The 27,515-nt window shown below is 39.1% G+C and overlaps 1 protein-coding gene across 1 annotated transcript; it reads right to left on the bottom strand.

Moving 5' to 3' along the window:
• Positions 1-1,103: 1,103 nt before the first annotated feature.
• LOC124252698 (protein jagged-1-like) lies at positions 1,104-15,405 on the bottom strand. The gene is made up of 11 exons (XM_046686351.1): positions 15,296-15,405; positions 8,972-9,117; positions 8,415-8,550; positions 7,902-8,053; positions 7,624-7,762; positions 7,074-7,203; positions 4,360-4,617; positions 3,456-3,603; positions 3,214-3,342; positions 2,824-2,877; positions 1,104-1,845 (listed from the first exon to the last, which is right to left on the bottom strand). Exons 1-11 carry the CDS (start codon positions 15,347-15,349, stop codon positions 1,104-1,106), a joined length of 2,088 nt encoding a protein of 695 aa, XP_046542307.1. The 5' UTR covers positions 15,350-15,405.
• Between the last annotated feature and the right edge of the window lie 12,110 nt (positions 15,406-27,515).

Genomic DNA, 27,515 nt, shown 5'->3' with positions numbered 1-27,515 from the left:
TCCTTTGTCAGGTTCCATGATCAGGTACATTTTGTGTCGTAGTTGAACTTTCGTAACTGATGTTCATAAATGCGAGATTTCGACAATTTTCAAGAATATTGCAGTACTTCAAGGGATATGGATATTGTTGAGAAAGGTCACCATTCTTCAGGAAATAAAATGAACATCATTTATAATCATTTACAGGACGTGTATATATGACCAATGTCTCCTCATATATTTCTGGAGACACCTTGAAAATAATTCTTAATTCGAGGAAGTATAAATATTTTCGGTTATTTTCGCCAGGGATCGTTGAATGTACACTCCGTTCCATGACGAGCGTTTCTTCCAACGTTGACAATTGGAGCGACGGACGTCTCATGAATAACTTGACAGTGAAAAAGCCTGAAGATCATTTTATTTGCAAACTGGGCATTGGACGCTAGACTATATATTTATACTGACACTGCATGTAGCTGATACGATATATACATCAATATACTTATTTACAGTTGGTATAGATATCCACATAGATCCGTACAAATAAAAAGAAAACACCACTCAATCGGAAGTTCTGTAGTAATGGCTAATTAAGATTGTCACAAGTTGGGCTTTACGTTTTGTTTAGCAATGTTCCATTCTTAGCACGTGGGTTTTCTTGCTCTTATGGCATAACGATTTAATGCTGTTGAAAAAGGCTACTCCATCGACCAATGAAACACTGGTGTTCAGAACATGTGTTGATCATAGTCCTACACTAAACCCATTGGTATCCCGCCTACAGCAGATCACACGCACACGTATCCTGCAGAAAGTGAGCTCATCATGGGAAATAAAACCTGGCCAGCCTGCATCAAGCCAACACTTTAACCAAAGAGCTACCAATCAGTAACACGTCAACTCCAGAGAGTAACTAGTCTAAATTATCCACCGAGACAGATTACATTGGGATTGAACTAATACAGTGACAAGCCTTGAAATAGTCAACATTATAAGCATTATTAAAATCAAGTATATCATGAGTTGTTCGCGGAAAAAAATCCGAGGCGCCGTCCTGGACATCAGTTTGCTTTCGTACTTATTTAGTGTTGACCAATCCATTGTCCAGAGCTGCTATGACTCTATCTTTTCCTTACAACAAGATCAACATAGGGGTTTTCCTCTGAGGCGCCCTCAACGTTGTTGTCATCGACGACAGCACACGCTGCACCCTCTTCCTCACAACGATTGAGCGGTTCATAGCTGCTAGTCTGAGGCAGACCACCTCCAGAGGTACATGGAAGCGAGCGAAGAGGCGTATATGACGTGACATGACGGGGAGTATCGGGTGTTCCGAAGTCACCAAGAGGTGCGTGGTCATCCGGAGACACAATGAAACTCGGTGGACCTTCCGGGTCAAGTGTCATATCTCCAGTGACTGGTTCGATGTGTGATGCAACATGACGGCGAGTGTTGAGTGTTGTTACGTCACCATGACGTCCGTCGTCATCCAGAGACACGCTGGCACCCTGCCGACGTACTAGGCCAAGTGTCAAATCTTCAGTGTCTGGGTGTATGACTGATGTAACATGGCGGCGAGTACCGGGTGTTGCTACGTCACTAACACTTGCGTGAATACTCAGTGGGTCACGGGTCACATCTTCAGCCGTTGATTGAGTGTTTGATATCTCATTACAGACTGTATCGAGTGTTACCACTTGTGCTTCATCAAAGTCAAGACTAGTGTCAACCTCTGGACATAAGCTTGCATCCTTACGAAAATTTTTGACGGAACCGGCTCTATTTAGGTCGCTGTCGCAGGGGACATTGATCACAAACAGGTCGATTTGGTCGTTGTCATCTGTGACCTCTTCCGACCTTTCCCTTGAAAGAAAACATAAGAGTTGTTAACACTACGCGTGATATAAAAATGCAAATAAAAGATTACGATAAGTCTTATTTGTCCTTTTAACGAAAAACTTCCAGACAGTCCGTGGTTACACGTGACTCCAATGTATATTTCCAACATGGATAGGTGTATGAAATTTAGCGTGTTACATTGATCCTCTTTAATGTGTAGACGACGGGCATATTGTTTTAGATGATGCTTTGAGACATACATGTAACTATGTTTTAAAAGGAACCAAACATTTTATTCAGAAAAACAACATTTAGGACATCTAGAAGTTAGTTCAAATTTGTATGACAAACCTAAATATATGTTATAGTGACTAATTCAGGACAGCCATCGTCCAAATATTTCAAAAGTCCAAAACTATGTTGTCAAGACATGTGAGACTTTATTGTAATATATATATGATGCTAACCTGTATTCTTAATCACTACTGTACATTTTTGTATAACTACCGCATTGTACATTGACTTGTAAGCCCATTACTTATTGTATAAGACATTCCTAACCTTAATTGGTAATCTCCCTTGACCGTCCCTGCCATCACATCAACTGGTCAAGGAAGTGCTATTGTTTTTCTATCTGTTCATTGTTGTCAAAAACTGTATATTGATCACAAACTCCGCTCACCTCATTTACGTCTTGTGTATTTGTTTGTCATGTAACTAAAGAAGTTTGAGCTCAACGCATTCCTTCGTCTTGTCAACGTATTATACGTACACTTCATCTTAAACATGAGCTCATTCCCAAGTCGACGCATATCCACGCGTTGACATATACATCGAAGGTTCTGATTATAAAGCCACGTTCTTCAGACTTACATCGTCCTTGACATATCACATGGTACAACAGAGTATGTTCACCAAAGTATGTCATGTACCACTTACGATTTTCTTCTCCCAGATGCAGAAAGCCACCAGAAGCAGTACAGGAATCAGGACAAGTCCTACAGGAGGTAGAATGGCCGACACATATTGGTTTGTGTCCCAGCTGCCATGTGGACTCTGAAAGAAGATTGCATTGTGGTTCCAAAGGTTACATTACGCATTAATTACCCAGTTACATACATTCGGATGATAAAATAGTTCGAAGCAAGCTTTACTTGTCCCCAAAAAGGGAACGTAAGTTAATGGATTGTCTGATCCAGACACAACATTTACAGACTGCGGTCATGTCGCAGCAATAGTTACATAACTAACATTCCAGCGAACGTTCCAAGGGAGGGGATTACATAACAGGTACTAAATACTGGGACTCGCGGCATCATAAACATTTATACGACATCAGTAACCACAACTCTTGGCATCGTGGGCGTCACCTTCGTGTTAGTGGGAGGGTACAACGGAAGAGGCAGATATCCATTGATGACTACGTCAGGGTTGGATTTGAAGATCTCATCCAATAAAGAACTTTCTATAAAGGAGCCATTCTCCACAGCAGAGTAGAATTGTACGTAAGTTGTAGTAAAACTGAAACACATATTCAAACACAAATTTAGTTACATTTAGTGACATTAATTGCATGACGGGACACTCAAATAATTGTAGACCCGTAACTGTTGTACATTCTGCTTGTGACTTACTTGTTTTCTTTCTGTGTGTTTGTTGTAAACTTGACATCCACCTTTCCTGGAATTCCCCCGAGTTCGGTGATGACTCTCTTCAAGCCATCAGCCAGGTCACCTCTATTTGTATGATCAATCTCACCCAGGAGCGCCATATTGACAATATCTGAGGACAAACATGTTTTATGTGAAATATGAAAAGCAAATCCTAAATTGACAACTCAAGCATGAATAAATAATTCTTTAGAATGGAGTCACAATTTGTCTATTGACATGTGTTGAAAATTATGACTATGTAATTCATAATGACGAAATAAGTAAATCTGTAATCCAAAAATGCGATCACAATGAAATCTTTCCTGTGCCCATTTCCATGTTGGTTCAGACAGAAGCATAACTAACACGAACTACTGTGACATAGATCTGAATCGGTTAAGGAGATTCTCAGCAACAATTGTGTCAAACAAATTGAATACAAATAATTCACTGGCAAGACATACTGCCCAACTCTTTTTCTATATATCGTTACTTCATTTCTGATAAAAATAAGGCGCAAAGTGATGGAGGCACTCGTATAATATTGCCACTAGTAATGACCTTGACATGAAATGACCGCCTTTGGTTGCCTATAGTCAAACTCCGTCCATATGGATCTCCTTCAGTCAGGTCATTGAAGTGTCACAAATACTGAACTTTCCTAAGTGCTCTAACTTTGTAGTGTGAGCCTCCTATATCTATATTAATTCTGTGCCAAATATGTTCACTTTTGTTTTTGTATGAATGTGAAACTTAGCCTGAAGATCTGAATATAATTTATAGACCCAAAATTTGGTCTTCAACATCTACAATCATACTTCTACAGTTCAAAGAGAAAAAAAACTAAATAAATATATGCAAATTATAAGACAAAAAATGACCTTACCAACATGGAGACTGCATCTTTCTCCTACCCATCCAAAACCACAGTTACACTTGAACCCAGTTGCCGTCAGGAGGTCCGAAGTACAGTTCCCTCTCTTACAGGGGGCGCTGTCACAGAAATTAACCTTCTCTGCGCAGGTCTCTCCAGTCCACTCTACTGAGCATGCGCAGTTGAAGGCTGTTTCGTTTCCGCCACATGTTCCTCCGTTCAGACATGGTGCCACTGCACATTGGTTGGTGATGTTTTCACATCGCTTTCCTGAACAAAGTTGAAGAAATATATATGACAAGCAGCATTTATTCGATATTTATAACGACCCAATAAATAAGGACTGGGTATTGTTTCATTCAAAGGTGATTAAAGCCTTTTACCCCTTATTGTTAAAGTTGTTGTTTCAAACAGTTATATTCCTATGCTAAAAATCTCTGACAATTTGTTGTTTTTTGTATCTAGGGATGCTTGCGTGTATACGCGTTTTGGTACACATATTTTAGAAAATAGGAGAGCAAATAAACGAATTTTGGAAGCAGTTCTATTATTACACACGTGGTCAACGTATGGGTTATTACATACTAATCTCGTACGTCACACGAGTGTCGTATCGCGTTGACCTATGCCGTAACGAAACGACGTGACCTAAGATCATAACGATTTGATTGGATAACCGATGACCTCTCAGGTATGACGGGACTACTTTCTCATTCATTACAAACACGTGAATTCATTAATTCTACAACTTTTACTACGTCAATTAAGTTACACGCTTTACGTTATAATAGTTCAGGGCAACAGAGTACTTAATATTACACTATACATGGTGGTAGAGCGAACTGTATTTCTTTTCTAAGATGCCAAATTTAATTCTTTCTAAGGTTAATTACGGTTAATCAAAGGCAGAAAACAAACAGAAAAACGACGGTGTCGGTGACCTAAATCACAATCCTCGCTCACTGACGCGCTGTTTTATTGACGTGTCTGCCACCTACGTTAAGACACACAGACACACAGACGCACGGAAAAACAGTTTGATGACGGTTTACTTTGAATTAAATATCTTCTTAAATTATTTTATAATTACATCTGTGATTAACGTAGACCAAATGGGGCAATATGAACGTCGCATTTCTACAACCAACGTAAGTTTAGATTAGTACATCCAGATGAACCTGACTAGTCACGTCAAATTAATGCATTTAGGATTACTCTTTCACAATTTCGTACATCCAGTAGTGATCTTATGATACCACAGGGTAGACAATTAGGCATACCTAAAAGTGAAAGACTGTGTCCATTTTGCATCATCCCAAATGTAGAAACAGAATACCATGTCTGTCTAGTGTGTCCATTCTATAATGAGCTTAGATGGAATTTCCTGCCAAGTTATTACTACAAATTACCTTCATAGTGTAAATGTTAACTTTTATTTACCACCAAAAATACTTCCATGCTTAATAACCTTGCCACGTTAACTTTCTTTGCTCTTAAAATGAGGAGCAAGCAATTGTCCATTACATAACCTATATATTTTATATTCACATGTCTATTGTACCAGATATAACTTGTTGAACTCAAACATTGCTACATGCACTGGTGGTGCAGCATCAACATCTTTGTTAATACATTCACTGTAAAATGGGCCTGTGGCCTGAATTACCGAAATAAACTACTACTTCTTGTCACGCCACATTTCACGGATGCACTGTGGGAATGTAAACATTGCGAACGTTGCCGTGTCGCTGTTTAATTGTAAGTTGAACTGAGACTATTTATCCGTCGAAAACCATAAACGTCATGTTTCCGCCAATGATGTTAGCCGAATGAAGCCAAGAAACAGGATGCTACTGAGTAGTTATAAATGTAAGAGGCTGTACGAGGCAATGACAACTGACACGCATCGTGACGTCGGTTACTCAGGCTACCTTTGATAACGAGGGGCCAAAAGAGAATGGCGTAGTGACGTCAATACAGTGTGATGTCATGCAAAAAATTCTTTCGCAATCTCTTTATGAAACCAGTTTCGGTTTGAAAGCATAAAAAACAACAAAAATACGCTATTTTGTCGATTTTATGGAGGTAAGACGTGGTTAATAAATAAAATACTACACTTAGTCTCAGTACATACGAATTATACGAGACTCGTGACCTTCCTTCGCCCGGTCAGATACCATAGGAAGGACACTCGTTTCGTATAATTCGTATGTAATGAGTGTAGTATTCTCTATGTATGAGCCAAATATATCCATATGTTGTGTTACGTTACGTAAACAATCTTTAATAATTCAACCCTATAGGTGCATTGCTATACTTGAAACAAGGTGGGTCGGGTGGTTAAGGGGAGAGTTAAAAGTTTACATCGCAATGAGAACAAGTTAATTAAAGTCCAGTGACTGTCGACAAAGGACAGGAAGCTTTTCAAGATTAAAACAAATAATTTATCACTATATCATCTAGTATAAATTAACTCTTGGCTATAGACATCAAGTAACGTTGGGGAATGGAGTTGGGGATATGTTTGTTTATGCCTTTGTTTCCTCCACTCTATATATGACCACAAACAGAAAGTTTATACCATTGAAAAAACAGTGTATGACAGCTGTAACAGGGAAAGTGTATTAATTTCCATGGTAGTAGTCGAAGAATTGTAGAATATATTCCACGGGTCCTGTTCTTTTTGTGATTCTATTCATGTTAGATTGCAGGTATAGAATACTAACCTTTTATTCCCTCGATACAAATGCACTCAAAACTGCCGAGTGTATTTCTACAACTTCCCCCATTTTGACATGTGTTGTCAATTTCGTTGCATTCGTCGATGTCCTGATCGCAGTTGTCTCCCCTTCCAACCTGCAATATTTTAGTATCAGAAAGAGTTTATTTGCGCAGAAAATGGCAAAATGATTCCGATAGTTTTGAACGTCTGAATACGGAAACAGATATCTTCCTACACGATGATTCAAAGTAATTCTATTACCTGCAACAGCACTGTCCCGATAAGTGCAGTGAACAAAACGAACAAAACGGACAAAACAAGATTTCTGTTACTCTCTGGTCGAACTACCATGCGAGACACAAATGACAATATAGTCAATATACAATGGTAGATACAAGATCAACCAGAAGATTTAACATTTCCAATTCTGAGTTAACATAATATACAACTGATATTATGTTATGATTTTAATCTTGTTGGCCTTTCTCAATACACAATGTATATATCTTTGGTATATACAATTGTTCACATCAACGTTGAAATCAGTGTCTGACCATACCTTCAAAGCACATTTTTGCACCTGTTTGTAGGTGGCACATGTAGTGACTGTGATTAGTAGTAGCCTTGCAATATTTCGCACACGCAGACCCGTACCAATCCGTGTCGCAGTATGCACGGACATTTATCTCTAACCTGAAAAATAGTTTACTCCATACATTTTGCGCACCATAAGCACATTCTTAAGTATTACGTGTAAACGTCGTATGCTATTGAAAGATCTCTAAGGTTTAGATCAATCAAAACTCATCATTTTAAAGTATTTATGACTCACTCTGTCCTTTCCCTCAATATGTATGGGGTGTACACAGCTGTCTGTTCTGTAGGAGCAGCATGGATGTTGATCAGCTTAGTGAGTGTGTCCATGTGGTCATCTCTAGAGGTGCCATCGTAGTCATACACCTGCACTCGTATAGCTATTGAAAACTGTAGAAAAAGAAAAAGAAAACATGTTACTCCAAGTTTAGTTTGTTATTTAACACCACAGCAAGCAAAATTCCAGCAAAACAATAAATGTACCCAAATCAATAACAAGACACATATATCGATTTACTTGGCATCTGTTGGTTAACTCCGAAGTTACCACAGTTAGTTTTAATTTACTTGTAAATAACAGGGGCTGGACTAGACGAAGAGTCGCCACCAGGATAGAATGACTCGCTGCCTACACTGAGCCTTATCTATCAACCCTTCCTGTTAGTTTCCTGATCAACAATCACAGAGCATTTCAGGTTCTATGTAACTGGTTCCTTGTGGGCATCATATATTTAGGTAACAACAATCATACCGGGACTGCTTTGGGCACTGGTATGATGAGAGGATTTGCTTGTCCTTGAATGCTGCTTCCAAAGTTGATTATATTATGGTTGTGTATGTAGTCTGTGGTGCTCTGATAAAGAGACCAGGAGTTTCCTCCCCCAGGGCTGCAATAACATTGTATGACACCGTCAAGTCTACAGGTAGCAAAGCGCAACATTGATAACATAAACTTTATTCATCTGCAAATGTAGCAAGAATGACTTGAAGACCTAGTAGACATTGAAGGCAGACATTCTTTCAGATGATAAAACGCTTAAAATTCAATGTACACAACAAATCGTGCAATAATGGTTTCAAATTCAGATACAGATACAGATGCATATTCCAGGCGATTTGACAAGCAGCAATTCTTACATACTTAAGCTTGTTTCAATAATACCCTTTGATAACCAACAGCACAAGCCAAGATAATACACAAATCATTTTCACAGAAGAGCTAGGAACATAATACCGAGATAGGAAACTGTCCCCAACCGAATATGATTGACTCGTGCGTTTATAAATAACTGTTTCTAATGTATTTACCCGTAGATGTACAGATAAAACTTTGGATCACATTGATCAGGGCACCAAGGGAGGATGTCATCGTCACAACACTCCCCGTTGATTTTCCTGCCACCTGATGAGTATCTGATGAATCGAATGTCCAGTTTACCGCCAGTCTTCACATGCTGTAAATCAAAAAGATATATTCGGAATTATGGTTGGTTGGTTGTTGTTTAACGCCACATTCTAATTCAACTTCTTATGTAACACGAGTTCTGATTGGTCAATGCTATATATTTCCGACCGTATATTCAGCATATACGGTCGCAATATGAAAACCGATTCTCCAAAACGTTTGAATGTATCCCTACACTAAAGGGGTAACGTTGCTTTCAGGACACTATCATTTCCTGAAGTCCTAGGTCTTCAATTAACTCCCCTATTATAGCAAAATGGATGGAATTTGTGCTTAAAAGTCAAAAACAGTATCATAATTTAATTGTAAGTTTACTTCAATCAAGCACTGTTGACCCAACACTGCTAGATCATGAAACAAGATTTATGACGTCATGATGGAGAGTGACGTCACTCTCTGTGACAGAACAAAACTGTTAATGATCCGTCGTTGAGGAATCAGAGGGCCATTATAATTATCAGCGGCCCGCTCATGTCTGATAACTAGGGGCCTTTTTCATGATAATTCCATCCATTTTAGCTATATCACTATAATTTATTCATCATTGTCAGATTTAGTCAGTGTACACATAACAAATATTGAAGTTTAAAAAGGGAACTTCTTTTTCTGGCGATGGTGTAAGGTCAAGGAGTGATATGATTAACCTTTAACCTAGAGGATCTTTGACCTGGTTTAAATAATGAATTTGTTTCACGAAAATACAGCATAAAAAGAGTTGAATTAGAATGGGGATAATTGTACTGTGTTTGACGAATTGGGGACGTATACCGTCCTTAATTCGTCAAACACAGTACAGTTATCCCCTAATTCAGCAATATTCCAGCTACACGGCGGCGGTCTGTAAATAATCGAGTCTGGACCAGAAAATCCAGTAATCAACAGCATGAGCAATTGGGATACGATGAGATGTGTCAACCACGTCAGTGAGTCTAACCACCCGATCCTGTTAGACGTCTCTTGCGACAAGTATTGGTTGCTAAAGACCAATTCTGACCCGGATCTTCACGGGTCCGGAAACATGGTAATGGTATAAATTATACATGCAGAGTATGGGACTATGTAGCAATAACATTGGTATGAAGACTCTTTCTTTCTGTGTATGTTGTATCTGAAGAATTATGCATTTCAAATGATTGTGTCCAGTGAGTGAACAAGTATCAATATTGAGCTTCTGCAGCTCTTAACTTGACAAGGACTTTGAACTGCTTCGGAAGAACATCTACAGAAGAGAATCAACATAATACAAAATGGCAAAGACTAACTTAAACAAATATGTAAAATCAAACAATCGTTGTGCCAGTGATAACATCGCATAAGTTGCAAGGACCAAGGACACAAAGAGATTCTGCATATTTTCCAAAATTTCTCATCAAAACAAGCATATCATTAGGCCATTAGGCCCAGTGTGGGTGAACCATTTTGTAATCTGTTGAATGAAAATGTTGATGTGAATGCAGATTTAGTCAAGAATTGAAGAACAATTTAGTCTTTTGAAGCCTTATAACTCAACAGGAATCCACAGTATACCAAATGAGTTTCTTAAATATACAATAAACAGTGTCGAACCTCAATAATTATAAACGTATTTCTCTTTTGAATACTTTGAGAAATGTTTGTGTTTGCAGTCTTCCTGCAAGATTAGAACATTTTGTGGAAACTGATGAAGTTATTCAGAATATCAATGTGGCATCAAGTGTGCACATGTGGTTATATATTTATTCTGCAATCTTAGGTACAAAGGTAGTATAAGTAATTACTTTGGAGTTCAAAATGTAAGAAAGGGAAAATGTCTAATAGATGATGAAAAGGTTTGAAGTAATGTTTGTAATCTTCCAGAGTTCAAGATCTTTAACAGTGAGAAAATAAAATTGAAGGAATTAAATAAAAAGGGTGTTATTGGTTTCACTTTTTAGGTATGCATTGTAGTACCATACCATGTTATGTTTGGCATATGTTCAACAAATATGTTTTTCAGTTTTATTGTAAAGTAAAATATATTTCCATTGCTCTCACACTGATGTATTGTTCTCTGCGCATCACTTTGTCAGTATTCTGGCAATGGGGCTAAAGGCCCACGACCACCAAATAAACGGTTTGTCTGTTCAATCAAAGTAAACAGGAAATCGTGTGTTTATCCTTGATGATGTCTACTCGATAATCCTTAAACATATCACATTGTGTGCCTTTGATCACGACACGTATATTTAAAAAACTACGTTATCAATGCTTCACTTTATGATTTAATGGCATATATATCTTGTTATGAGACTGTGTGTTTTTTTGTGTTTTTTTGTGTTTTTGGTTGTAATTTGTAATATCATTGATTAAGTGATAGTTATTATGGGCCACAATGTTTAAAGTTTTGAGTGTGGGTTGTGGATCACGTCTCGCATCATACATGTTGAATGACAATAGTATTTTTAGCGGCAAGCCTTTTTTATGGCGCTTCAGAGTTGCTTCCCTTGGCAATCCTGTTTATTTACGGCTTTAATCATGCCATGCAGTTTTCCACCAATTTCGACGGATTTCTATAAAGTTCTGAGTGGATAATGATACAGTCTAGCATTGCTAGAATGCTCGAGAACTGTGTAAGAGCTATTATATAAAGGCTTATTGTTGAGTTGTGCTGCGGAATCACACACGGACTTTTCACATGACTGGAGTTATATACATCTGTCTGCCATCGTCGAATTTGTTCAACATTGAAGACTGACTGTGCTCGTCTATATTCAACATATGTCATTGGAAACAACCTTCAATCAGTATATCTGCTCACACTGTAAATGTCAAGACTATGATGAGTTAATATGTTACCCATTTAGAAACCATTACTTTAGGTTTGTGACTCAATTGCATTGTACTAGAAATCTGTATTGCCATTCACTGTAGTTTGCTCATTGTTTGTTCAATATTTTATTGAATATTTTAGACTTGTCTGTGTTCTATTTTGCTGGTTCAGAGGGGACTTTTAAACCTTTTGTCACGGCAAATTGTTAACCGTAACAATATGTAAACATGCCTGGTCAATAGGCGGCATGGGTAAATATATACTCTCAAAAAAACAAGTAACGCACAGGTGATATTGATACATGAAATTTCAAATATTTCTCAAAAATGGTGTTTGATTGTTATACTTTATAATGTTAGTTTGTCTATATGAATAGAATACACAGGGCAAAAATCATCTTTGGGCATTTTGATACACGTATACGTTCGAAAGTGTCATGGAGAAAAAGTGTTTCGTAATATGCACGTGTTGTTCTTGTAATATGCACGTGCTGGTGTGTGGAATCGTGAGTGGGTATGTTGTCTATATAAAACCGTTTGCTTTTATATGGTTATTGGCATTTTTTAAGTAAATGAAAGAATACCGCTATGCTTCAACTCACTACTATAAATGAAAACAATGCCATTGGACGTCTGGAGGCTGGGGAATCTCAATCTGCCGTTGAAGGTACATCCGGGTACTTCTTTTGCAGAATCGCCACAGCAACTGTTTCTGCAGGTAGGGTGTCGGCGCAAGCCGTTCGTAATCGAAGCTGTACTGGAAGCTAGAAGACCCAGTGCTGCGACAATTACATCGACGTTGACGGGTCCAGTGGTGCAATATAGTCCGATTCTAGAATCTACAAACCTGGCGACGTGTATGGTTCAATTTCTGCTTCAGTGCCGTGATGGAATAATATGTGTCTATCGACATCCAAATGAACATTTTGCCTAGCATTGTGTCGCCCAGGTGGACCGATATGGCGGTGGGAGTGTCATGATTCGAGTAGAAATATCCTACACGCAGAAATCTAATTTTGTTCGCCTTCACGGCAATGTAACTGCTATTCTGTACAGGGACGAAATCTTAAGAAAACCACATAGTTTTAATCATTGACCGCCAGAGGGAATTGTTTCAACGAGATAACGCCACGCCTCACACATCACATGCCACTATTCAGTGGCTTCAGAATGAGAACATCACATTGCTTCGATGGCCTTTAAATCGTCCCACCTAACCCTATCGAACATTTGTGGGATGACCTCGTAGGACGCATACGGTAACGTCACCGGCGTCCGAGACGTTAGATCAGCTCTCTCAGGCATTGCACGGGGATTGGGCCAGAATTCGACATGATCGAATTCAAGACGTATTGAGTCCATGCCGAGACGATGCATAGCAGTTTTGGGGGCTTATGGTGTCCACAACAGATTTTGTAGACAATGCCCTACTGGGAAGGGACGCCTTCACTTATTGAACTATTTATCAGCTAAACACATTAACAGACAGTGTTGATCTTTCAACTGTGTAATTTGCCTGCAACAAATCTAGATTTACACGTGTTATCTCACGTTAAAGTTAGCAGATTACATTCGTGAAAATACATCTATGCGTTTCTTGTTTGGGAGAGTATGTATGATAAACTGATGACGTGACGATTACCACTTTAAAAAAAGAAAACAATTTAAGGGGCATGGTGCTAACATGTATTATCGTGATAATCGTCTGGACATCAGCTCCGGATGTTCACATCACATTAAGATGCGTAATCTAACTGAAATACTGTTCAAATCAAACCCACTTGCCCGAATAGGTTATACATAGAACGTTTAGAGTTCCTTACATTAGAAATGAAATGCATCGTTACAGGCAGCAGTTATATGTCTGTATCTCAAACACCTGTACATAACGTCTGGACCTGACAGACCAGTATCAGCATGAAGGGTACGATCACATAGCAGTAACCAGGTTTATCAATGTGTAATTCCCCAGTCCTCATTATTCGATGGCATTAGAAATTCGTTTCGATTAGTCCACTGGACATGCGGAAACCTACTTAAATAAACTGTGCGTGACATGGGTTAAAAGATCAGAAGCCGGAAATACAGTGAACACCTTTTCTTGTTTTGGTAGGGATGTATTTCTGTCAAGGGTATGCTCATTCTATAAAGAAATATAGAGGCTGTCCCGCGCAACAATGGTGAACGAACGTCGATCTAGGTCATACATGATATATAATCCGGTTTCTGAGACCGCTTCTTGTGTTTGCATTTCCTGTCAGTTTTATTCACTTTCTACATGTGCATAATAAATTTGTAGAGCGCGTCTCTGGTACGCCTTCTGTGAAAGGGGCAGTATCTTGTGAAGTATCTTGTGGTTGTTGTTTAAATACAGATGAAGATACGGCCAATGAGTTCACACAACATCTGTATCAATTCAAGCATTCCTCGCACATCAAGATATGTGCTAATTATTAAACCGCTAAGGGTATAACCCTGCCCACCATATTTCCCACCAGCCGTTGCCATACATCCACTGAGAATGGCATTGAGTATTCTACTTTCCCCGATGTGTTAAGGTATAGAATACAAATTGTTGATAACGCCTTGAGTGATTATTCACTACGAGTATCAGTATACTCAGTATATTGACTACTAGTACACTTTAAACTTAGGCACATAACTGAACATGTCTGATATAGATAATATAGACTGACATGCGTTTATTTGTCTTCATTGCAAAGCTTAAAAACTAAGGAAGCTCTACTTATGTAAATAATGTGTACATTACATTGACGCCGGAGTTACCTCCAGTGCTTTAGTATATAGTCGATCGAGAGATTGGATAAACAAAAGGAAAAATATGAACTCATGCACACTATTGTAAGGACTACGCATATAAGTAGATATATCTTGAGAAGTAGTGAATGATTTAGTTTAGTGTTACAAAGCACTCAGCAATATTCCAGCTATATGGCGGCAGTCTGTAAATAATCGAGTCTGGACCAGACAATCCAGTGATCAACAGCATGATCTACGCAAATGGGAACCGATGACATGTGTCAACCAAGTCAGCGAGGCTGACCACCCGATCCCGTTAGTCGCCTCTTACGACGAGCATGGGTTACTGAAGACCAATTCTAACCCGGATGTTCGAGGGAATCCTGAGAAGTAAAACATCCTAGTACGATATATGGAGAATGTACTCTAACGAGTAAGAGATTAGAGATTGGATCAACAAAAGCTCATGCAGACTATTGTAAAGACTATGCATATAAGTTTATTTCTCTTAAGAAGTAAAAATCCCTGTACGATATATGGAGAATGTAATTGTGTCCTCTGACTAGCATATATGCTCTCATGTTAACTTGACGACTTCGGGAGATAAAACATATACCTACCTCAATAATCAACAACCAGAGAAGTAAAGCCACGTGTATTCCTCTTGTCTTCATCTTAAATGGTGGTATCCCTTACACGTGTACCGATGGTACTGGATACAGATCGCATATCGAACACGTTATACAACCCACAGGTTCATCCAGTGGTCGTAACTGCCTTTTAACTCCAGTGACACACAGTGAATTTAACGGGTTTCAATTTTTGTTTCTAATTTGCTGTATTGCGGAAATACGCAGAAATGCGACGTTAGTCAATGCTGTTTTACAAATATTTGTATAAGTTATACAACGTTGATTGTTGGAGCTGTATTCATCGCTCCACCAGGGTCATGGATACGGAAGTAAAATATTTTTGTGTGTGTATTCATGAGTGAGATGAGAAAAAGTAGGGGTTATACGCTTTTGAGGTGTAAGTTCAAGAACATACGTCAATGTTTGGTAGTGAAAGTGAGTGATATTTGAGGGAAGAACATTCTCTCCCAATAGTCACGTAACCTCGGTCTGCACCCGAACGCACTGGGTTGTTTATGAAACGCGTGTAATCAGTGAGAAAGTAACAGTATTGTGTGCGGCATTTGGAACGTGCTGAACGTGTGCTTGCCATTGGTATGTTGTAGGTATGGACACTTTGTTGCCCAAATACCGCATGTTTCTCAATCTGTCATCAGCAGAGTCTGGATACGACACCAACAGAGCATGATCATAATGACGTCACTAACTCCGATCTGAACGCCCAAGAGCAACGAACAGTTCCAGCCGAGCACACATTAGGCAGAAAGATGGCAATAAGAAATCGGTTGCAAACTGCCGCTCATATTAGGGACCGGTTGCAACAGGCAAATGGTGTAAGAGTACATGCCCGGATGGTTCGAAATCGTCTCCAAAGATGGCCTTAGCGCGCATGATGCCCACGTACCCCAACTTACAGCACGTAATTTGAATCAGAGGCGTGCGTGGTGATCACCGACGTTGGACAAATGTCATATTTTCTGAGGAAACGAGTCTCTTTCTTTCGACAGTAACCGAATTTGGTGAGTGAGTGAGTTGGGTTTTACGCCGCTTTTAGCAAATATTCCAGCACGGCGGGGGACACCAGAAATGGGCTTCACACATTGTACCCATATGGAGAATCAAGCCCGGGACTTAGGCGCAACGAGCGAATACTTTAAGCACTTGGCTACCCCACCACCACAACGAGTTTGGACACGCCCTTCTGAGTGCTATATAGACGTTAATGTGGTACAGATTTCTTGCTTGGTACTGGATCCAGAAACATATAGGAAGGTGGCACAATGGCCGACCGAGCTGTACTCCATATTGACCAAAGTAACCGCAAAACTATGACATGCATTCAACCAGGTCACATACTGACATGTTGATAACTATTCTCTATATGACCACGATATTTTATGGATTTAAGCTTCTTCATTCTTTCCCACACAAAGAAGCTCAAATTCATAAACTATCGTGGTCATCTATAACTGCTTCTAAATGCCGCTAAAAGACATTATTCTGTATATATTTGAACGAGTGTTGACAGGCCTTCATTCCATGTGTTTGTTGTGTAAAGTTGACATCCACATTTCGTGGAATTCCCCCGAGATTGGTGATCAGTCTGTTCAAGCCATCGGTCAGGTTTCCTCCATTTCTGTTATCAATCTCACTCGGGAGTGAGATATTAAAAATGACGTCAAAGTTCAAGTTTAGCGTTGAAATGTGTTCGATAATTCATAATGACCAAATGGTCAATACAACAAAGAAAACATAGCAAACAGCAGAAATGGCATCAACAATTGCTATGGAATTCTATATATGTCTAACTTCATTTTGGTTTTGATGGAAGCAGCATCACAAACACGAAATAGTTTTACTTTTATCGCAATCGATTGTGGAGAGAACATTGTGGTATAAATTATATAATTTCAGCATGTGCATTGTATTGTTGTACCGGCGCAGCATCCTAGTGTTTGTCACAGATACAAGGGTGGATTGAACGTAGATATAGGTAATTCACCTTTGATCTGATTCTCTATCAGTCCAATTAGCATAATGTTGGTGTAGTCAGCTGTCGGTTCTGTAGCAGCGATGGATGGTTATCAGCATAAAAAGTGTGTTGATGTGGTCATCATTGGAGATATCATCATTGTCCACTTGCACCGTTATCTTTATTGAAGACTGGAGAGAAGAAAAGGAAACACACTCTGAAGGATGAGACGAACCAGAAATTGATACCATGGGTTGTCATGGGCCTCACCTATGCCATTCGCAAGACAGTGTAGTTTATCTGGTTATCTGGCTCACGTGGTCGTAACTGCCTTTTAACTCCAGTGACACACAGTGAATATAACGGGGTTCATTTTTTTCGAATTTGCCGTGTTGCGAAAATACATTGAAAATACGACGTTAGTCAACCTGCTCACATCAATTTGTATAATTTATGCAATATTGAATGTTTCAGCTGTATTCACCGCTCCTCCAGGGTCATGGATACGGAAGTCTGGCTTCACTTCATGATTGAGATATGCTATGTAGGGGATATTATGGGGTTTTTTTAGGTGTAAGTCAAAAACATACGTCAATGTCTGGTAGTGAAAGTGAGTGATGTTTGAGAGAAGAACACTCTCTCCCAATACAACGTTGTGAGAGTCACGCACTGGGCTGTTAGCAGTCTAAGTAAACATAGGCTCAGTATTATTCGTTACACTGCTATACTGAGTCTAACCAAACCTGGGAGAAGGTCGCGTCAGCTAACCTTTAGGACTGACCAATCAGAACACAGCTTACCAAATCACGAAAGTTAACATTCGCACATACCGTTTGAACCTTTACCTAAAAAACTCGAACAATTCCGAATGCTATTTTCCGCACGATCGCTTCCGAGTGACCGCAATGAGTAAACAGTCGCTGAAAATAGCGTTTTTGTCAATATTCAAGGATGTCATCTTGCGAAAATATATGCAAATAGTAACCATGTCATTAGAAACCCATAAGCATGTATACTGCAGGTCAAATATCTGTGTTTTATGCGGATTTTCGTTGTTGATAGATCAGCGTCAGCAACCAGGGAAGAGAAAATCCCAAACCCGTTTTGTAGGTCCCGCCGAAACCTAACAAATAGTCGTTGTCTGATTGGTTAAAACAGTTCGGCCGTCTCGCGTTTGATTGGACGGTCATAGGTCACTCAACGGTTAGCTGACGAGATCTTGTACAGGGTTTTGTTGGACTCAGTATAGCACTGTAGCGAATAATACTGAGCCTAAGTTTACTTACACTGTGGGCTGTTAGCAGACTCAACACTACAAGACACTTTATGAAACGCATGTATTCAGTAAGAAAAAAAAAAAAGTATTGTGTATGCGGCACTTGGAACGTCCTGAACGTGTGTTTGACATTTGTATGTTGCAGGACACGTTGTTGCCCAAATACTACATGCACAGGCAAACTGTAGCACAAATAGGGCTGCGCAACAGAGAGAAAAGTCACCAGCAAAGGATGCTTTCCTCGCTTCGGTTCGAAAAATATTTTTAATATCAAATGAAATATCGACACCAACAAAGGTACACACCAATTTCCTAACAGGATTGTGCTCTCAGATTTCCAACCTCATAATTAGTAATTACTCACGTACAATATATTCAATTCAACATTTTAAGCTACACTCGCGGCATGTAAAATCGTTTTTCGCATCCATTACCCCTGTCGGCTTCCGGTTCAACGGAGTGTTGTCCATGACATTACATTTATGCATACTAACATATAGTTCAAAATGTATTGGTACTTGCCCATGGAGCTACAGATGTTGGAGGTGTGTCAAACAAAGATAGATTTCTATGTAAATACGTATTCCTCAAGCTTGCAATTCAGCCATGCAAATTTGATATACAGTATACACATTGTAATACAACATTTTAAAACTTAATTAGTGCTAAAATGAAATATTTATGTACCCTTTCACATAAGATATAACTGAACTAGTGTTTAAAATTCCGTTAACCAAAACCCACTCCATCATCCAGAAATAGCTCACATGGGAAACAGGAAGTGTTCTTCCTATGGTAAAGAGTAATATTGTGACTGCTGTGTCACGCTACACTGTATCACAATGACATGTGAACAACTGAATCTGGATCAGACAAATCAGTGACAGACTGCATGAGGGATATGATCATGCACTCATAACCAGGGTTATCATTGTATTATCACCTATAGTCCTCATTATTCGATATAGTTAGAAACTAGTTGTTGAAGTCCAGAGAAATACTTGTCTTTTTTACGAGGCGGTAATCATGTGTAACATGTGTGGGAAGCTGAAAGCCAGATATACAATGAACACTTTTGTTTCAATGATATGCTTTCAGATGAAAGTTTGAGGAAATAAATACTCATTGTTTAAAGAAACGAAAGCTGTCATCTCGTAATTATAAGGTGTCACGAAACATGACCAGAAGCTTTCGAAACTCCAAACGCTAATGCTGTTATATACAACTCTCAGAAAGTTAAGCATTCCCGCTAATCTTTACGAATTAACATCGGCTAACACCCGTGGTGTGCGCGCACAGTACGTTGGTAGATCTGCATGGTTTTCTGTAAGATCGCGACTGCAAGAAAACACAAAAAGCCAGTTTCCTTCAACATGTTACTAATGGATATGACAATCATCTGTTTGGCTCAGAATGATGTATGGATCTAGAGAGAGGATCAGGTAACTTGGCGTATATGTGATGAGACACAAAATGTTTATTTGTAACGTGGGCACGTGTAGAATCAATATTTAGTGTACCCTCCACGTTCTTGGATACTTGTCTGTACTATACCCCCTCCAGAGTATTCCAATCAGCTGCAGAGGAAACTGTCTCCATTCTTGATGCAAAGCTGCTTCCAACACAGGCAGAGTTTGAACAGGTGGTACACGGGTTTGTATCGGTCTTCTGAATACAGGTCTTGTAGCAAGAGGGTGATTATGCAAAACGGGCCCAAAACGGTATCCAGCACTTTCTCGATATATTGATCACCCGTCAAATTCCAATTGCCCGCAACTTTACAGTCATGAGAGACACATTCCCACTCCGTGACGTCTCCACTGATGGTAACAGTAAGTTGAATTGTTTTGCTGCAAATTTCTTTTCGCTGCCTCCACACTCTCAGGCGTCTATCAGTTACATAAAGAAGATAACGACTTTCATCACTGTTGTATTCTTCGCCAATCCTCAGATTCAAGGGTTGCAAATTGTTTTGGTTAACACCAAGCTTTTTGGTGATGTTAGATCACGCCTGACGACACTTCTAGAGATGTACCCGGCTCTCATTAGGCGATTCAGGAAACTGTTAGAGACCCAGTGAAATGGTAGCAAGTGATGCTTCAAAACGATGCTAACTGTTGTCGTCGAGTGAGCAGCAATAGCGCCCTCTCTTCATGATTTGACGTCACCCTGTTGTCCAGAACGTGGGCGATCCTTCACCTCATTGGTATCCCTGTATTTTCTAACTACACGACTGACAACTGTGTAGTAGACTTTCATTTCCCGACCATTTGCTTAAAAGGGCCTACAAACCATGAATCTTTTATCTCTGGCCATCTGATATTCCTCTTCCTAACATATTGGCAGAAGAAATGATTTAACACTGTAACCCATGCAGAATAAATACGGACATGTATCACGTACATAAACTGCACTTGAGAAAATTCGTGAGTTTGCTTCTGGACATGGCCCACAGGGTGTTTGGGAGACACTTTTCACCAAGTACTCTTGCAATAAGCTGTTACATAAACATTATTATCATGCGTATAATCCAACACAACCTGAACTTGAATATAGTTCTGTTAGAGGTAAAAAAAGAGGTGTCTAATTGAATAATCTTATAACAATAATGTGAAGAGCTAATCGATTCGATGAAACGCCATCTTTCAGCCAAGATCATACATAATGTAATTTGGTTTGGGATACAACCACTTACACTAGCATTTCCTGTCAGTTTTATTCATTTCTAATTTGTAGCCAACACAGTCCTGATATCTTACTGGCCAACATAATTCCACTCACTTGATGTCTACTTGTCCCTGGAACAATTTATTTGTCTCGGGCTTGCAGACTAGAGTAAACTTCAAAGGTGACATTCGGTTCTCATCAGGTTGTTAAAATGAAAACCTCCTCATGGGTATAATATATTTGTGGCGCGTGTATCTGATATGACTTGTTCTCCATAGCCAGTGATGATCGTCATTTAAAAACAGATGAGGATGAATCGATGATTTCACACAACATCTGCATCACTTCAGCCATTCATGTTCATGCTCTAACTAAATTATTCAGGGTTAAACCCGACCATGAAGCACCATGGTCAATATTGTATCCCATATTGAATGAAACTGACTATATCTGCCTCACTGATTTGTGTTTTGATCATATATAAAAGACATTTGGTAACGCTTTGAGGGATTATTTGATGATTAGAAAACACGCCATTTTTGTAATATTGCAGTTACCGGGCTAAGAGTTCACTCTAAGCTTTCTAACGAGATTGAACTCGTCTGATATTGATATAACAAACGGACATGACTTTGTTCGTCTCTATTGGTTCAGTGAAGGTAAGAACAGTATGCAAATGATATCGCATACATTACATCTAATTTTCTTTAAACAACTTGAACTTGATCATTGCTTGGTTATAGTCTCGATTGAAGGGAGAACGTGAATGTATTGGCTAACAAAAATACTGAGTAGATATAAACGCATGCACAAATATTGTAAAGACTACACACATAGGTCAGTTTATAACGAGGAGAATAAAATCCCAGTATGATATATGGGAAGTGTACTTATATCCTGTAACTAGTATATGCTAACTGAACCACGTTGGGAGATGTTTATAGACCTACCCTGATAATCAACAGCCAGAGAAGTAAAGCCACACATCGATGTTTCCCCCTTGTCCTCATCTTCGATGGTGGAAAGTACTGAATGCAGATCGGACGGCAAACACTTTATACAGCCGACGGGTTTATCCGAAACTGCCTTTTAACTTTAGTGACACACATTGGGGCTCACGTGTTTCTTTTTATGTTTCTTTTATGTTGTAAGGCGGAAATGCATCAACGGTGTGAAATTAAAGAAAGCTGTTTTATGAACTAGTGCTTTTTCGTCCTCTAACTTGTATATGCTAATTGGACCACTTTACGAGATATGCCTACCCTGATACCCCGCAGCCAGAGAAGTAAAGTTGCCCATCGACGTCTTCCCCTTGTCGTCATCTTCAATGGTGGTATCCTTACACCTGTTTCAAATGTGCTAGATGCCGGTCAGACGGCAAACACTTTGTATGTATGTATGTATGTATGTATGTATGTATGTATGTATGTATGTATGTATGTATGTATGTGTGTATGTGTGTATGTGTGTATGTGTGCGTGCGTTCGCGCGCGCGCGTTTACGTTGAAAATTTGCATGTATAGTATGACCAGAAATTATTGAGATTTTTAGGAATATGTTTAATTGCATTTCTAATATAAACAACCTTGACCAGCTATCAAGTGCTTGGTTTCATTCAAGAGAGACAACTCCGTTAATCCTTTTTCATTAGTTTGTGAAGAGTTATCCCCCTTTGTTTACTTGCTAGCAGACGACATTTTCAGTGATCCTCAGTATGGATGATTTAGAGAAGCGGAAGTTTGATTTTAGAGTATTATAACAAGGACATCAGATCAGCTAAAGTGATTTCAAGTAGGACAGGCATCCCTCTGTCCACTGTTTATCGTTTTTTGAAAAATACTGCAAATGGATATGGCACTGAGCACCAGGGAGGCGCAGGTAGGACCAAAAATTGACTGTCGGTGACAGGAGGCGGCTTGGTATTCTTGTTTCTAAAAATAAACTAAGGAGTTTAGATAAGAGGAACTGTGTCTGTCTGTAAGGAGACAATTAGAACTGAGCTGCATGCAATGGGTTGGCAGAAATGTCGAGGAATTCCATCACCGATCATGAAACCTGAACAAAAAGTAGCGAATGTTGAACTGGTGCTTACAGCATAGAAAATTTAACTGGGACAATGTGATTTTCTCAGATGAAAGTTCTGTGTGGCTGTTTCCTAATACACTGAAATTCTGGACCAAACAAACTGAAAAACCTTTGTATCAGCACCCAAAGTACAGTCCGAAATTTAACGTGTGGGTTGGCATATCTGTGTTGGGGGCAACGCCCCTCTGTGTATTTGAAGGGAATATGAACAGTGAGCGGTACACAGATATTCTCGAGGGACATTTACTTGCATCTGCTCACGTGTTCTATGGAAATCTTTGGATTTTCCAGCAGGACTACGACCCAAAACAGCGTTCAAAGCATTCACAGGCCTGGTTTCGGACCCAAAATATGACATTATTAGATTGACCAAGCTATATCCCTGACCTAAATCAAATAGAAAATGTTTGGGGACTTATGAAGGAAATCGTCAATAAGAAAACTCTAACAAATATTGCTGAAATGAAAGAAGAGGTGGTCCGATATTGGGACAGCATGGACCACGACTTTCTAACTTCTTGGGTAAGAATTATGCCCCGCCGCATTGAAGCTTGCATTGCTGCCCATGGTGACTTTACAAAATACTAACTGTTCACCTGTCTTTGAATCTGGAGTTATGTTCTGCTAATAATACGTGAGTAATGAGTGAAAAAAAAGAAGTTTACAATCGTAAATTCTAAATAATTTCTGGTTGTACTGTAACTGCGATTGTGTGCATGCACGTATACACGCATATTTGAAAAAAGGGGTTGAATTAAAGGTCACATGCAACGTAAAACACAACTTTGCAGATTCTGATACTTTTCGGTATGGACCTACCGAAACAAATCATCAAAAATGCAAATTCAACTTATTAAGTTGAAAAATAACGCAATGAAAAAAAGCGCGCGAATTCGGAGTTCAAACGATTCACTAATTTTCCCCCAGCGCTTCGGGAAAAAGTGGTTTCAACAGCTGGGCTGCGCTCATAGCACATGCGCACTGAAATAGGTTCGCGCAGCTTGGAAGCGGGTTGTCCGGTGAATACTCGGTGAAGGCTTTGGTGTGAGCTATTTTTTTAATGTTTTGTTTATATTTCACAGGCGCGAGCTGTTTCTATGTAATTACAGTAGATTACCGATTTAACTGTTGATATAATTTCATTTGTCTATTTCACCACTGTCTTCTTACCGAGTCACTTTCTCAGTTCGATACTTAAAAGCAATGTCATTATTTAGCGTTGACAGAATTTCTAACTGTGATATAGATATGTCGTTGTCACAGACAAAACTCAATGTCTGTTTTATTGACACCTATGTGTCTGCCTGCCTGTCTGCTAATGACCATATTCAATACACAACTTCGATCACTGACCACATGCAATTTGAACTTAACACCTATCAGGCTATACACCATAAACAAAACACATTGATTTATGGCCCAAGTTCGGTCTCTGTCACATTATGTAATTACACAAGCAGGCAGGTGTGATACTTGTTCACATGGCATGTTATGATGTCTGTTGATTGCAAAATGTTATACACAAAAAATGAGCATGTATTTACAAAACCCAACATCTCTATATATACACACACAATGAGCCGTGAGGGAATCTGCAAATGAACCAGCCGTTACACTTGAGTGCACACCCGACCGCTCGGACTTGGTTCGGTATACCGGCTGCTTCGTTTCTAGGGAAGTGAACCCAAGTACAAAATATTGCACTTTTGATTTGAGATTGTACACTTATAATTTTGTTTATATGTTTTTTCATAATCAGCAGTGTATATTATATGTCATGAATAAGTGATAATTGTGTTTTAATTATGTTTGATTTTTTGGTTGCATGTGACCTTTAAAATAACAAATTATGAGCGAAGATAAATCGGGAAGCAGAAACCGCGAATAGAGAGCTTAGGGCATTGTAGGGACAATGACAATAGGAGCCATACAAAGTACGTGGCGAGGGGATGGGGGAGAGTGCGAGTTTCACTTGTAGCCATAGAACCACAAGAAATGTTCCTGTTATAGAATCCCTTCATTATTTAAGTGGAGATAACACCTGCTCACTTTTGATCCCTTCCATACAAAATTAATGCACTCGAAACTTCCGTGTTTATGTCTACAACTTCCTCCCTTTGATTACAAGTTTCTACTTTCTGTGCAAACATTGATGTCCTGTTTCGAATCTGCCGTATCATCTTTGAAATGAATAGAATATCATGCAGTAAATAGCAAAATATTTTAGAAAGAGGTGAGGGTATATCCTAATATTCCTGGCTAGGTAACATTCCTATACCCTGCTAGGTGATCATTTTCAAATGAACATTTAAATATGAAGATAGTTATAAAAAATACTCCTTACACATCATTCAATAATCATGAAATAAATCTATACGATCGATTTCAGTTTGATAAGACTTGCATCAATCCAGGTTCCAGTGTTCTTTGGCAAAACTTTGAAGCGGAAGGATTGTGATGGTGTTGTGTTTTGTTTTGAAATAAAGTGAATATGGCACTGTAACAAAATCGATAAAACATTTTAGTCTTAGACGAAATCTCGAGCATGCCAAGTAAAAGGGCAATTTTTTCAGTGAGAGATGCGAATACAAGATTTACCAGGCCCCGATTTCTCGAAACAAAGTTTTTATTCAAATTTCAAGCGGTGTTTGACCAATTCAAACAAGTGAATTTTTAACTCAACTGTATTTTTAAAATAAATAAGCCCATACAAACTTAAGTAATCTATCCACCCAACTCAAATCTTGAACTATGTTTGAGTTAATATTGATTTCAGTTCATTCTGGAAATGCATTTTCCTGTGTTTTCTCAAATTTGATTAAAAACTCTAACTTAAGTTTGTTTAGAGAAATCGGGGCCAGAACATGTAACACCTATTTTGAGCTAACAAACTGCACCAGTCTTAACAACTGCTTTCAATCTTAATCTGTTAGATCTGTCTAAATATCATTTTGGAAAATGCAGTTGTTTATCAGCTACTGAAGGCACACTCTCACTCCCGTGTGAAGGAGGCACTTGTAGTGACTGACCTTGCAATGTTTCCCACACGCAGACCCGTACCAGTCCAGTCGCAGTAAGCACGGACAGCAATCTTTGAAACCTTTGTCTCGAAATCTCGATATGTGGGGTGAAACAATTGTGGTCAATAATTAAGGCTTAAAGTTTGTTTTATTTGCAATATTGAAATGGCTACTAGTTTATACTTTCAGAGACAAACATGCAGAGGCTAAAATAATATGTACATTATGTAATAATGCATATTTATAAACTAATCTTTTTATGTCCATCTGTATCGGTAAATACAAGGAAATATTATCTAACATTTATATTTGTGTAAGTAAGGTGATATATCATTTTAATTATTCCATTCATATCACGGTCAGGGGACACCATTCATGGGCCTCAAACAATGTGACCATGAGGGAATTGTACAAAGATTCACAACAAGCGATCAAATTGCTCCTGGTGGGCCAACATATGAAATTACTCTTTGGTGTCCAACATCATAGGATCACATACATTAACTATTTCGGAGAACTGCGAAAACAATTTTACTGCTGGTATAGCGTTCCTATATCGCTCTTGTAGCTGAGATCCATTAACGTCTTGATCTATAATTATGGCATTTTTCTTTAATTCTTCTTATCGGTTGATCAATACAACGTCCAAGGCATCTACACATTTATCTTTTCATAAGGGTCTTTCTGTGAGATGTTCTCAACATCGTTGTCATCCAAAGACTCTATCGTTTCATAAGGGTCTTCCTGTAAGAGGTCCTCCACATCGTTGTCATGTATGACAGTGTACTCTGCATCCTCTTCATCGCCCTTTTGACTCCCAGGGTCAAGAGTCATATCTCCAGGGACTGGGTGGATGTATGACGTAACATTACGGCGTGTTCCGACTTCACCAAGACGTACGTGGCCATCTGGATATCGGCTTGGCCTCTGTAGACGAACCAAGTCAAGGGTCCCAGTTTCAGTTGTTGGGAGGGCGTTCACTGTCTCATCACAGTGTGTGTCGAGTGTTTCTACATGTCCGTCATGGAGTGTTGCTTCGTCACCATGAGGTGCGTTGTCATGTGGAGAACCTCTTGCATCCTGTTCAACTACTGGATCAAGGATGAGATCTTCAGAGACTTGTTGGAGTGTTGCCATGTCAGGAAGACTTGCCTTGTCATCTGGAGAAACGCCAAAACCATGTAGACT

The sequence above is a fragment of the Haliotis rubra genome, unplaced genomic scaffold (assembly GCF_003918875.1).
Source record: "Haliotis rubra isolate DU_JTF1 unplaced genomic scaffold, ASM391887v1 Scf521, whole genome shotgun sequence".
NCBI classification, from domain to species: domain Eukaryota; kingdom Metazoa; phylum Mollusca; class Gastropoda; order Lepetellida; family Haliotidae; genus Haliotis; species Haliotis rubra.
The sequence above is the reverse complement of the archived record's forward strand: the minus strand, read 5'-3'. Positions and strand labels throughout refer to the sequence as shown.

Excerpts from the sequence above, each read along its gene's own strand:
- LOC124252698 (XM_046686351.1), bottom strand. The coding sequence starts at position 15,349 with ATGAAGACAAGAGGAATACACGTGGCTTTACTTCTCTGGTTGTTGATT. Across the intron at positions 7,763-7,901 it reads ATATTGAGGGAAAGGACAGA|GTTAGAGATAAATGTCCGTG; the intron begins GTGAGTCATAAA and ends ACTATTTTTCAG. Across the intron at positions 7,204-7,623 it reads AAATGTGCTTTGAAGGTATG|GTTGGAAGGGGAGACAACTG; the intron begins GTCAGACACTGA and ends AAAATATTGCAG.